General features: G+C 39.9%; 2 protein-coding genes across 3 annotated transcripts in view; one reads left to right on the plus strand and one right to left on the minus strand.

Annotated features, from left to right (window-relative positions):
* Positions 1-2,185, plus strand: part of miox (myo-inositol oxygenase) — an 8,266-nt gene extending 6,081 nt beyond the window's left edge. Inside the window, exons 6-10 of one of the 2 annotated variants that reach the window (XM_015044741.1) lie at positions 274-383; positions 814-881; positions 1,302-1,351; positions 1,466-1,578; positions 1,671-2,185. In XM_015044741.1, the coding sequence (XP_014900227.1) occupies positions 274-383; positions 814-881; positions 1,302-1,351; positions 1,466-1,578; positions 1,671-1,779 (450 nt within the window). In that variant the 3' untranslated portion in view covers positions 1,780-2,185. Of the gene's footprint in view, positions 1-273; positions 384-813; positions 882-1,301; positions 1,579-1,670 lie in introns of both variants that reach the window. The other variant, XM_015044740.1, reaches the window with a different exon arrangement.
* lmf2a (lipase maturation factor 2a) lies at positions 1,908-9,834 on the minus strand. Its single transcript, XM_015044739.1, has 14 exons — positions 9,595-9,834; positions 8,909-9,162; positions 8,791-8,819; positions 7,797-7,990; positions 7,522-7,700; positions 6,949-7,093; positions 5,505-5,633; positions 5,317-5,422; positions 5,143-5,239; positions 4,874-5,056; positions 4,632-4,800; positions 4,210-4,321; positions 3,252-3,360; positions 1,908-2,786 (listed from the first exon to the last, which is right to left on the minus strand). Exons 1-14 carry the CDS (start codon positions 9,686-9,688, stop codon positions 2,391-2,393), a joined length of 2,196 nt encoding a protein of 731 aa, XP_014900225.1. The 5' UTR covers positions 9,689-9,834; the 3' UTR covers positions 1,908-2,390.
* Between the last annotated feature and the right edge of the window lie 879 nt (positions 9,835-10,713).

A 10,713-nucleotide genomic window follows, 5' to 3' on the forward strand; every position in this document is an offset into this window, starting at 1 on the left:
TAACAAAATTTTTTACATTTAAAAAAAAATTTTTAAACCCAAAAAAAAAAAAAAAAAAAAAAAAAACAAAAAAAAAAAAAAAAAAAAAAAAAAAAAACAACCTACCAATACAGGCCAGGGAAAGAGAAGCTACCAAGAGGCCAATTATAATTCTGGAAACAATCATTGAAAATATTTCTTTAACAAAGTTAATATTCTTCCTTATTGAGCATGCATATTGAGTAAATCATTTTGTAGCAGCTGACTGTATGTGTGTGTGTGTGTGTGTTTTAGTGGGCTGTAGTAGGAGACACATTCCCTGTGGGCTGCAAGTTTCAAGACTCCATAGTGTTCAGAGACAGCACCTTCCAGGACAACCCAGATGAGAGAAACCCAAAATACAAGTAAGTTTTCTCAGCTTAAATTCTCACTGCTTAAATAGAAATTAAATATGTCCATATTTTATTTTTCACAGATTAAATATAAACAGTACAATCACATGACATGATCAATGGTATTTTCCAGTACAACTATGTTCAACTTTTTTAATTGTGATTGTCAACTGGGTCATTGTTAAAACGATAACAATAATCAACAGTCACATCCAGAGGCCGTTCTTGCATTATAGAAGCTGTGAGTAAAACAGAATTGGGAAACAAAATAAAATGGACACTGGTGTATACTGTGGACAATACAGGATGTGCATTTAATACACGTCACACACTCATCATCACAAGGAGCAACTGTGACATCCTCTTAGAAACACAAAACAGCACCAAGACTGAGGGAGAGCGAAGGAAATAGGATTCAGCATCAGTTACTTTTCTTTTTTAGGACTGAATACGGGATCTATGAACCGAACTGTGGCCTTGACAAAGTGCTGATGTCCTGGGGCCATGATGGTAAGAAAAGTTATCATAGTTGCCCTAATAGAACACTTTACTGAACCAGAGCTAAATTATATACTGCAATATCATTAAATGCTGTTTAATGACTGAGTTAAACAGCATTTAATGCAATCATTAAGCAGTTGCAGAGAACTGCTTAGACTGTAGAATGCATTGTACTTGCAAAGTACAATGAAATATTTGGTGACGCTTGCTGTTCCATTGCCAAAACAGCAGCTGTAACCAGGAGCAAGTTTTTTTTTTTTTTTTTTTTTTTTTTTTTAAAATTACATTGCTGGGAAGGAAATATTAAAAGTCCTCATCCTCACTGTATCTGGACATAACTTACTGTCTAGGGTCAAGCTTTAGAAATGCAAAGTATGAAGTGAAATATAAGTCATGTTTCTGCGTTTACATTGTTCTTTGTTCCTTCAGAGTATCTCTACAGAGTCATGAAATTCAACAACTGCGCCATCCCAGAGGAGGTGTGTGAATCATTAAATGAAGCGATCGCCCCCGCAGTTGGCAGACGGGCTGAGGTTTATATCAATTCCAAGGTCTTGACTGAAGGTAGTGCTTTTTTTTGTGTTTGTCCACAGGGGCTGTACATGATTCGATTCCATTCCTTTTACCCCTGGCACTCTCACGGAGATTACACCCACCTGTGCAACGACAAAGACCTGCAGATGCTGCCCTGGGTCAAAGAGTTCAAGTGGGTATATTCCTCTTTCAGAAACACCCTCTCATTTGATTAATAGAGGATTTGACTAGTGAGATCTAACTCCGAATTCTGCGTCTCTGCAGCAAATTCGATTTGTACACAAAAACCACAGATTTGCCCAACGTAGACGAGCTGAGGCCTTACTACCAGTCACTGATCGACAAATACTGTCCCGGAGTGCTGCAGTGGTGAACCAGCAGCAGCAGCAGCACAGACATCAGAAATCAGCTACATGACTATAAAATGTAAATATACATGATTCAATGTTTTATCAACACTTAAGCTGGACTTAGTGCTTTTTTTTTTTTTTGGTTATCACCTTTTGCTTATGGAAACTTCCATCTCTGCAACATGGTTTCTCAAGTCTCATATAATGCTTGAAATTATAGATGAATGTATTAACTTTTTTTTTGTTTTATTGTAAAAAAAAAAAAAATCTATATAAAAGCTACTGCAATGTCTCCTGTGGCATTTCATTTCTAATACTCAAGTATTTACAAAAAGCAAAAAGTGCTGGTCATGATTCAGAGCACAGAGAAAGACAGAGTAGCGAGTGCAAAAACACAGAAAACAGCAGTGATATACATTTACTCCCTTGAAAAAACCCCAAAAACAAACCTGAGCTCAATACTTTGAATTCCATTTTCTGATTTCAGCAACCAGGAATATTTTCTTTCTTTCTCAGCATTAGAAATATAGCTGAAGTAAAGCGAAAGCAGAAGAAATTGTGGCTGATGAGGAAGCAGAAATGTCCTCTGGCTTTTTTATTTTAAGGCAGGTGGTGATCAAAGTCTAAAACTTCTCTAAAAACTTTCATCATGAGTCTCATCTTTCTTCACCAACTCTTCCTCATCATCATTCTCACCGACCAGCTTTTGTTCGTTTTCCTCCTCCTCTTCATCTTCAGTGTTCTTTTCACTCTCATCCTCCTCTGCCTGTTTTTCCTCTGAATGATCTGACAAGCTTTCATCCCCACCCTCGTTGGGATCGTCCACCTTCTCAGCCGCCTCATCGGTGACTGCAGTCTGCTCTGCATGCCTGTTCTTGTTGCGCAAACCCTGGAGCAGACAGAAGGTGGCGCTACAGGCAAGGAGAGTCCAGATGAGCGTGTGGGCGGGAACGCCTCTGACCTGAGCGCGCACCCACCTCACCGCTTGGGCAACAGCGGTGTTGGAAACCCGACGTGAAGCCGATTTGTCCTGCAGAACATCAAGAAAAAAGAAATCCATAAAAATTAGCCTCACCTTCAAAGGCTTTTGTGTTTTCTGTAAACTAGTAAGGAGGAAAACAATCAATCGACTTGCAGTGAATTGTCAATTAATTAAAGTTAGTTCCAATTCAGTGTTGTAGTGTGGGTGCTGTCCAGAAGATGGCGCCAAAAAACAAAAACAATAACAAAAGATGAACATGTTGAAAATCCAAGATAAGTCTAACATCCGTTTTAAAAAAACACACTAGCACAGAAATCATTCAGATAGGCACTTTCACACACACACACAGATGACAACAAATGACTGAGAACAGTAGTAGTGAAAAGGCTTTTGTCATTTTATTATTTATTAACTAATAAAGACTTATTAATTAACTCTCACAGAAAGAAAAGTGGGGAAGCCATCACTGTTTGTCATTCTTCAGTGATCGTAACCATTTATGGACAGATTTACCTTTAGTCCAAACTGGGTGAGCATGCCCTCCAAGAAGGTGTTGCCCAAGTGCACTCTGGGATAGAACTCCTCATCATAGACCCTCCTCCACCAGCGCTCTGGAAAAGATCTGCATGGATCCAAACATGGATCGATCTTCATTATTCTGATTTACACGCGTGAGGCAAAGATTACATTTCTGATTTCCTAATGTTTTTCCACACAAAAGACTTATCAAAACAAGTCTTGATTTACAATTTAAGCTTTTGCACTTTCAGACACATTTCTGCAAAATATCTGAGGAAAAAAACAGTTTTTTTTTTTTTTTAGTTTTCTACAATTGTGCAACCAAAAAACTGATAAATGAATTGCAAAAGGCTTATAAAATTACAACCACAAATGTCAATGTATTTCATTGTGATTTTATGTGAAAAACCAACACAACTCATGAATAAAGGAGTTGAATTCAAATTAGGACAAAGTTTTAGAATTATTCAAGTCAAAAATGTCCTACCTTTCTAACATCAACCTCTCAGTCATTTAAGTCTGTTGCATTAAAAAAAAAAAAAAAACAAACAGTTATATCCGCTGCAGGTAGGGTTTACATAAGGATCCAGAAACTATAAAATGGGATATGGCACAAGGAAGGAACAAAGAAACAAGGAATAAAGTCTGGAATGAAGTCAGATCCGGAAACTACTGAAAATTCCCAAACTTGCGAAAATGCTTGGAAAACATTTTTCATTTTTATTTTGCTTCCCAGTGATTGCGCTATACTTTGTGTTGGTCTATCACATGAAATCCAGATTAAAAGCCCATGTTATGGTGACAGACTTTAAAAAAACAGAAAAGAAAAGTTTGTCACCATAACTTAGAAAATGGGAAAAGGTTCAAGGAGTTTAATTAGTGCTGTAAGAAGTTGCACATCAAAATGTGGCTGTAATGTTTCATTGCTGGTGGAGAAACGGTGAGCACTGACCCATCGGCCTTTGGTTCAGTAAACCAGTATCTGTAGCGGTGAGCTCGCAGGTAGGTAGGCGGCTCCTCGTGAAATGGATACTTGGATACATCCGTCTGGATCAGTTCAATCACTGCAGGAGCAAAATGAAAACTTTAAGAGAACCATTTGTTCCTTGTTGAATAAAAAAAAAAGAATGACTTAATCTTGGTTTTACAGGGAATTCAACACAATTTCAGGAAGACAACGGTTTCATCTTTCTGTGGATTCATGCAGGATTCATGCTTTCATTCCCTGATTTCTTTCAGAGAATGAAAACTGCGGCATGGGAAAGAAGATACAGATCTGACCCAGTTTCAAACTAAAAAAAAAAACAAACAAACAAAAAAACTGCTCCATTTGTTTCAGTTTTCATTTGACGAAAACTCAAAAGGGTTTTGCACCTTCTCTTTTGCCTTGCAGGAGTCGGTACATCAGACTGGTGAACCACGGACTCTGGGTTTGAGGCCCCAAAGCTGCAAACCACATCTGCCAGTCCAAGCGAGGCTGATGTGGCGTCACCACTGGGGGAGACGCACTGACGTTCCCCGGCTTGTACATGAACTCAATTTCCTGCGAGGACAAATCAGAATCATGTAAACAACTCGCATAGTGCGAACAGATATACCTTAAACCGTCACTTCACCGTCCATGTGTTCCCATCGTTGCTCCCTTCAATGACCACCTCTGGCCTCCCACCCACTCCCGTCATCCTTCTGAACAAGCCGTAGGAGTTGACTAGCTGGTAGCGATCCACCAGTCCGTACGCCTGACGCACCCCCGGCCACAACCTGGAGTGAGAGTCATACTCTACGTAGCTAAAAGGCACCTGAAAAAAAAAAAAAAAGGTAGAGAAAACTACAGTGAGATTTGTAAGCCATCCAATCTTGCAACTCTTGATTTTCCAGCACCCACCAGACTGACTGCAAACATCGACGCAGCAGCAGCGGCAAACACCGTCCACTGGATCATCCCCCAAAAGCGCTTCAGAAAGCCAGAGATGCACGCACACCTGCACATGAATTCACATTAAAGTAGGATGAACAACTTGAATGAAAAGGATCCAAAAACGGAGAACACGCCACACACCTGAACATGGATGCGACCAACTCCCAGGTGAGCGAGAGGACACCGATCCAGATGCAGGGGATGGTGACGGTCTTCAGAAACTGGTTAAACTGGTGGTATGTGAACGCTGCAAACGTCAAATGAATACCAAAGCAATGAAGTGCAAATCTTTCCAAACGTTTCTTGGAAACTGAAGCAGAGCTACCGACCTGTGCGCGATGAGACGGCGTTCTTGGCTGAATCCACCTGCAGGTCGAAGCAGATAATTGTTCCGAAGATCGTGAGAGCCCAAACTAGCAGCTCCACTAAGCGAGAAAGCCACAGCAACAACTTAGAGTCTATGGAGAGAAAAATAAACAAATAAGTAGAATTAATGTGTTTCTGCAAACAAGATGCTTTTTACAATTTCTGATCATCTTGAAAAAGAAAAAGAAAAAAAAAAGGTTGTCAAAGGTTGATTTAATACTAATTAAGTCTGATCTGTAGGTTTGACAAATCTTTAATGAACTCAGCATCCAATTTTTTGGAGTTTGGTACAGAATAATATGTTCCGTTATTGGCATCTGGAACAAAATAAGTAAAATTGTTGGACGTGAGTATGCTACTCCAGGATTTCCTACAGTATATTATAAGCCTGGTGGGCCACCAGGCTTTACTTGTGCCCTCACCAGGTTTAGCATTGTTTATTTATTTATTTATTTTTTTTCTAATTATTGCCTTTTTTAAGACTTTATAGTAGGTTTTTAGGTATTAATCTTCCAGTAATGCATAACTATCAAGTGATATTTAAATATTTTCTGTCAACTTTTATAATTTTTTAACTCAAAATCATGGCGGGTGGCTGGATGACTGTCCTAGTGCCCCTAGCACAGCAAGTTTTCTGGGGGAAACCCTGTAAACTAAATATTGTTGTTTTTTTTTTTTTAAATCAGGAACTGACAGCAACCCTGTGTCGTTTTCAGTGAGATAATATGTCAAAAACCAAAAAATGATGGGTAGAATGTCACAATTAAGGTGTTTTGAACCAAATCAAATATATATGCATTAATGTTAAGTCCCCTACATTTATAAACCATTATTAGATTTTTGATTTTTAGGACACAGAAAAAAAAAAAAAAAGTGTAGAAAGCCAAACATTTTGCCATGCTTAATTTTTCCACCCTTATACAGAAGTGGAAATGGCTTAACCTAGAATAAGTTTGTTCTCAATTAATTGAGCTATTTCTAAAGCTAAATAGGCTGTTAATTCAAATTCAACGTCCAGTTATAAACAGTACTTCCTCCCTACCATTCAGTCATGATCATTGCTCTTCCTAAACATGAATACATGATTGTACAGACATATTTATGCATGTGTACTGAACATGGAGTAACACCAATAATTTAAACATTTATCTTTTTTTTTTTTTTGCATAGTGGTGATAAGAAGTAACCTAATGAAAGCAAAGTTCATACTTTTCCGAACTCACTTTATGTTATCCCTGTCTAAAAATTGAAAACTTAATTATAAATTTTCAAGTCTGATACATAATCCACCAACGAGAAATGCTTTCTTTCTTTCAAAATGTTCTACATCTACTCAAAGTGTAAACAATAAAAACTGCTTTGCAGGTTAGCCATGGCAGGAAACACAAGCGAATTGCTAGGATGTACCGTTGTTCTCGTCTCCAGACTTGTCTGCTTTGCGGAGCCAGAAGTTGACGTGGCGGTCATCCAGAAGGGACAGACAGAGGGTCACCGTCAGCAGATTGAAAAAGTTGTAATTACCGGACAAAATGATGAGCACCTGAAGAAGCAACTACACAGAGAACAAAAACAATCCAATTTACAAACAAAACTTGGTTTTTAATAGAAACGCACTGAGAAATCTGCTTGTGATCGGAACTGGCCAATTTTCAGCAAAAAAAATAAATAAAAAATCTAGTATTTGCCTTATTAGTAAATGAACAACTAATAAGGCACTGACAACAACACCCTTCAGTGTGGAAGTTTTGACTGAGTGAAGAAGGCCCTGCAAGGTCTGCAATTAGCCATTTGCTGTGTAATTGAGCTAAAAAAAATGCAAAAGCTAAACCTTGCCTTAAAGGAAATCAAAGGGTTTATGGAGGAATTGGACTTTTGCAGCAACAAAGACTGGAACAAAAGTAGCTTAGAGAACAGTCAATCAATGAATATCTGGAATTTCAGAAAGCATTCAAGAATGCCATTTCAAACTTCTCTTCTCACCTGCATATAAAAGGCGGCAAGTCGCAGCCGTCGCAAAGGACTGAAGAAGAGAAACGGTACAGGGATTTCTATAACGAATGTTCCCACTACGCTGAGCTTCTGCCACCAGACCGGCAACTGGTGGGCAAACCAGGCCAGTGGAGTAGGGATGCACTGGGTTTCATAATGATATGTCAGAGCTGTTCAACACAGACACAAGGAACATAAGCCATCAGACAGATTTTCCAACGAAATCCGGTAACACCTGCAGCATTTCGTGCAACCAACACTTGTACCTGTGAGGCCCCACCAGGTGGGACAACGTGAGGTGAGCTTCACCACTCCAGAGGCAAACATCAGCCTGAAGAGCAGCCAGCGAATCAGCCAGAAGGTCACAGGATCGTGCACTCTGACCGCTCGAGATCCCCTGATTAATGTCAGGGGAGCCACGAGGACACAGAGGAACCCGGTCTCAAGCAGCAAGTTGTCCCTGCAGGGCGGAAAAAAATAAAATAAAATAAAAAGGAGGCAGGAAAACTTGCAGGAAGAGAAGAAACTAGAGGATCTCATCATGAGTGAGTTATCTGCAGTTCTGCTGCACAGCAGCAAAGCCAAACATCACTACAATGGCAAAGCAGCGTCCGTCTGTTGTTTGTAGAGACTGTGTGAAAATGAAAACTGAACTGGCCTGCACATCTTAATGTGAGGAAATGATTGTGCATTACAATCACAAGCTTCAACATATTAGAAATGTGAAAAGTGTGGCATGCTGCATTTTTATTTGTGATCCTTAATTAAAGCCACTGAGACCAAGTAACTAAACAGCATATTTCTTGCATACATTCAAAACGTTTGGTGTGGAGAAGTACCAACACAGACCTTAACTTCTTTTAACCCCCAAAGAAGGACAGGAAAGCAGGTCAGAGTTAAAAGGAGGAATGAAGGAACTCAGTGCAGGTCAATACAGGAAGAAAACCTGGTAGAGGTTGCAAAACACTTGAACATGGAGCAGAGGTTCATCAAACATCAAGATAGATCCAGAACTGGAAAGCATATTTGATAAGAGCATGTGTTTGTCAGACCGGCTTAGTCAAAGTCCAGGTCCATATTTGTTTGAGAATTTCTGGGGATACTTGATAAGTAATAATCAGATAATTCCACATCCAATCTGACTGAGTTTGATTTGTCAGATTGGATGACAAATCCAATCTGACAACGATGAAGGATCATTTTCCTTCATCATCCGTCTCTGATTTGTGCTCAGTTTGTGGTTGTATCAAAAACACTTACCACTGGAAGTAAAGGAACACCTGGCCTACCTGTAATAGGGAAACACTTTTAGGCAAATAAAAAAAACATACTGTGTCAGAGAAAAGAGGAAAGGAGGCAAAGGCCACCGCAAACTCACTTGGTACATAGACAAGTACAAGGCCCAGAGGCAGAAGAAGACCAGGCTGTCCCTCAGAGGCTCCAGCAGCGAGGCTGCCAGGCTCAGAGCGGCCCCGGTGAGGCACAGTAGCTCCATGGCCGTTTGGGTGTCCAGGCCCAGGAGGGGCCCCAGCCACAGCAGGGTGGGAGAGGTCAGCAGCTGTTCCAGCAGAGGCTTCCCAGTGTACCGCAGCTGCCAGCGGGCAGGGAGCAGCCCATCATTCCCATACAGACCTGGATACAAAGAATGTTAATTAGTCTGGGATTAACTTTTCTATTGTCAATGTGTGCAGATTTTGCATTTGAATTTGATATTTCAAACTCAATACATGCAAGTAAAGCATGAAGGTCTGCAATTAAGCTGAAACTGCATTATGGAACTACTTTCTGGAACTGCATACATCATAATGTTTTAGTGAAAATTGTGTTAACGTGCTTAAAGACACATCCAGCATGTGACCATATTGTCTCGCAGGTTGGATTTCTCTCTGCAGCTCATAAAGTTAGCTCAGTACGCAGAACAGCAGAAGTTTCCAGGCGCTCCTTCACCACGTAAACACAGCAGCACAGGAAGCCTCATCTAGAAGTTTTTTCAGCTAACAATGCTAACGCGGCGCATGGAGCAGAGGGAGAGAGAGAGAGAAAGATGGCTTCGTTCAGTCTCACCTGGTATCTGAACGTAGAGGGAAACAAAAGCTACCATGTAGATGAGCGCCATGCACCAGAGGAACAGGCGCCGAGGTAGGATAATTTCCCCCATGTCTAACCACCGGCCACCGAGGTTCTTCCCTCCACATACGCCGCTTGTTTCTGTGCAGCAGGAAGGAAGCTGCAAGCGGGGATTTGACGAGCGGGAGACACGTATTAAACGGGAAAAGTTTCTGAAATCACCTGAGCGGCCGCAAGGTGTCGCTGCTGCTCCTTTCAAACACATGTTGCGTTTAAGTACCCCTGTGTAAAATGGGTAACCAGTGTTCACACACTGTGCGTCCCTTTGGAAATATTATTTGATGTTAGAATGTGGTTTATTACTTATTTTTCATAAGCTTTTCAAAAACAATAACAGAGGACTGCAGCAGACATGTAGGAATCTTCATTTGGTAAAAATGTAGAATGTGAAAAAACAACAGAACATGTAAAACGAAAAAAATCAGTAATGTATTCTAGATGTATAAGGTGTAAAATCCAAAATATTTTTGTGGTTAAAGTGAACACTATTTTATACATTTTTACAATGCATTTTAGTCCAAATGGGCGGTTTCTCTGTCAGGTCACACTGAAAGTATGTGCTTCACACAAAAAGGTTAATAGTGGCCAACCACCTCCAGCCTCCATTTCCTGTGTAAAGTCATCAACTTCTCTGTAAATAACAACCCAATGCAAAAGTTCACACATAGATTTGAGCTTGAGCTATTTGGCAAACATTCACACTAAGGTGTATATGTTTTTAATAAATGACTCATGATTGTATTTGCTAATATTTAACATTTTGGAGATAGAGCAGCTTGTCAACAAATTAAGCATTTCCCGGAGCAATAAAGTATATCTTGACGTTGTGTAATGCAAACCTAGTAGAAAAATGCATCAAAAAGATTTCAGTTAACTGCGGTGAAAGCAGCTTACAAAGCATTAAGACTGGGAAGCAGAATCCAAAATCCAAAATCCATGCCCCGCCTTTCTATCAGTCTCCCTTTCGTCACATCCAAATAATGCTTGCAGTTATGTGCAAATGATAAATGGTAATAAAAACTATTGTGAAACAATATATCTTAAGGAAAACAAACA

This window comes from Poecilia latipinna, unplaced genomic scaffold (genome assembly GCF_001443285.1).
Source record: "Poecilia latipinna isolate Pla-1442-1.1 unplaced genomic scaffold, P_latipinna-1.0 Scaffold689, whole genome shotgun sequence".
NCBI lineage: Eukaryota > Metazoa > Chordata > Actinopteri > Cyprinodontiformes > Poeciliidae > Poecilia > Poecilia latipinna.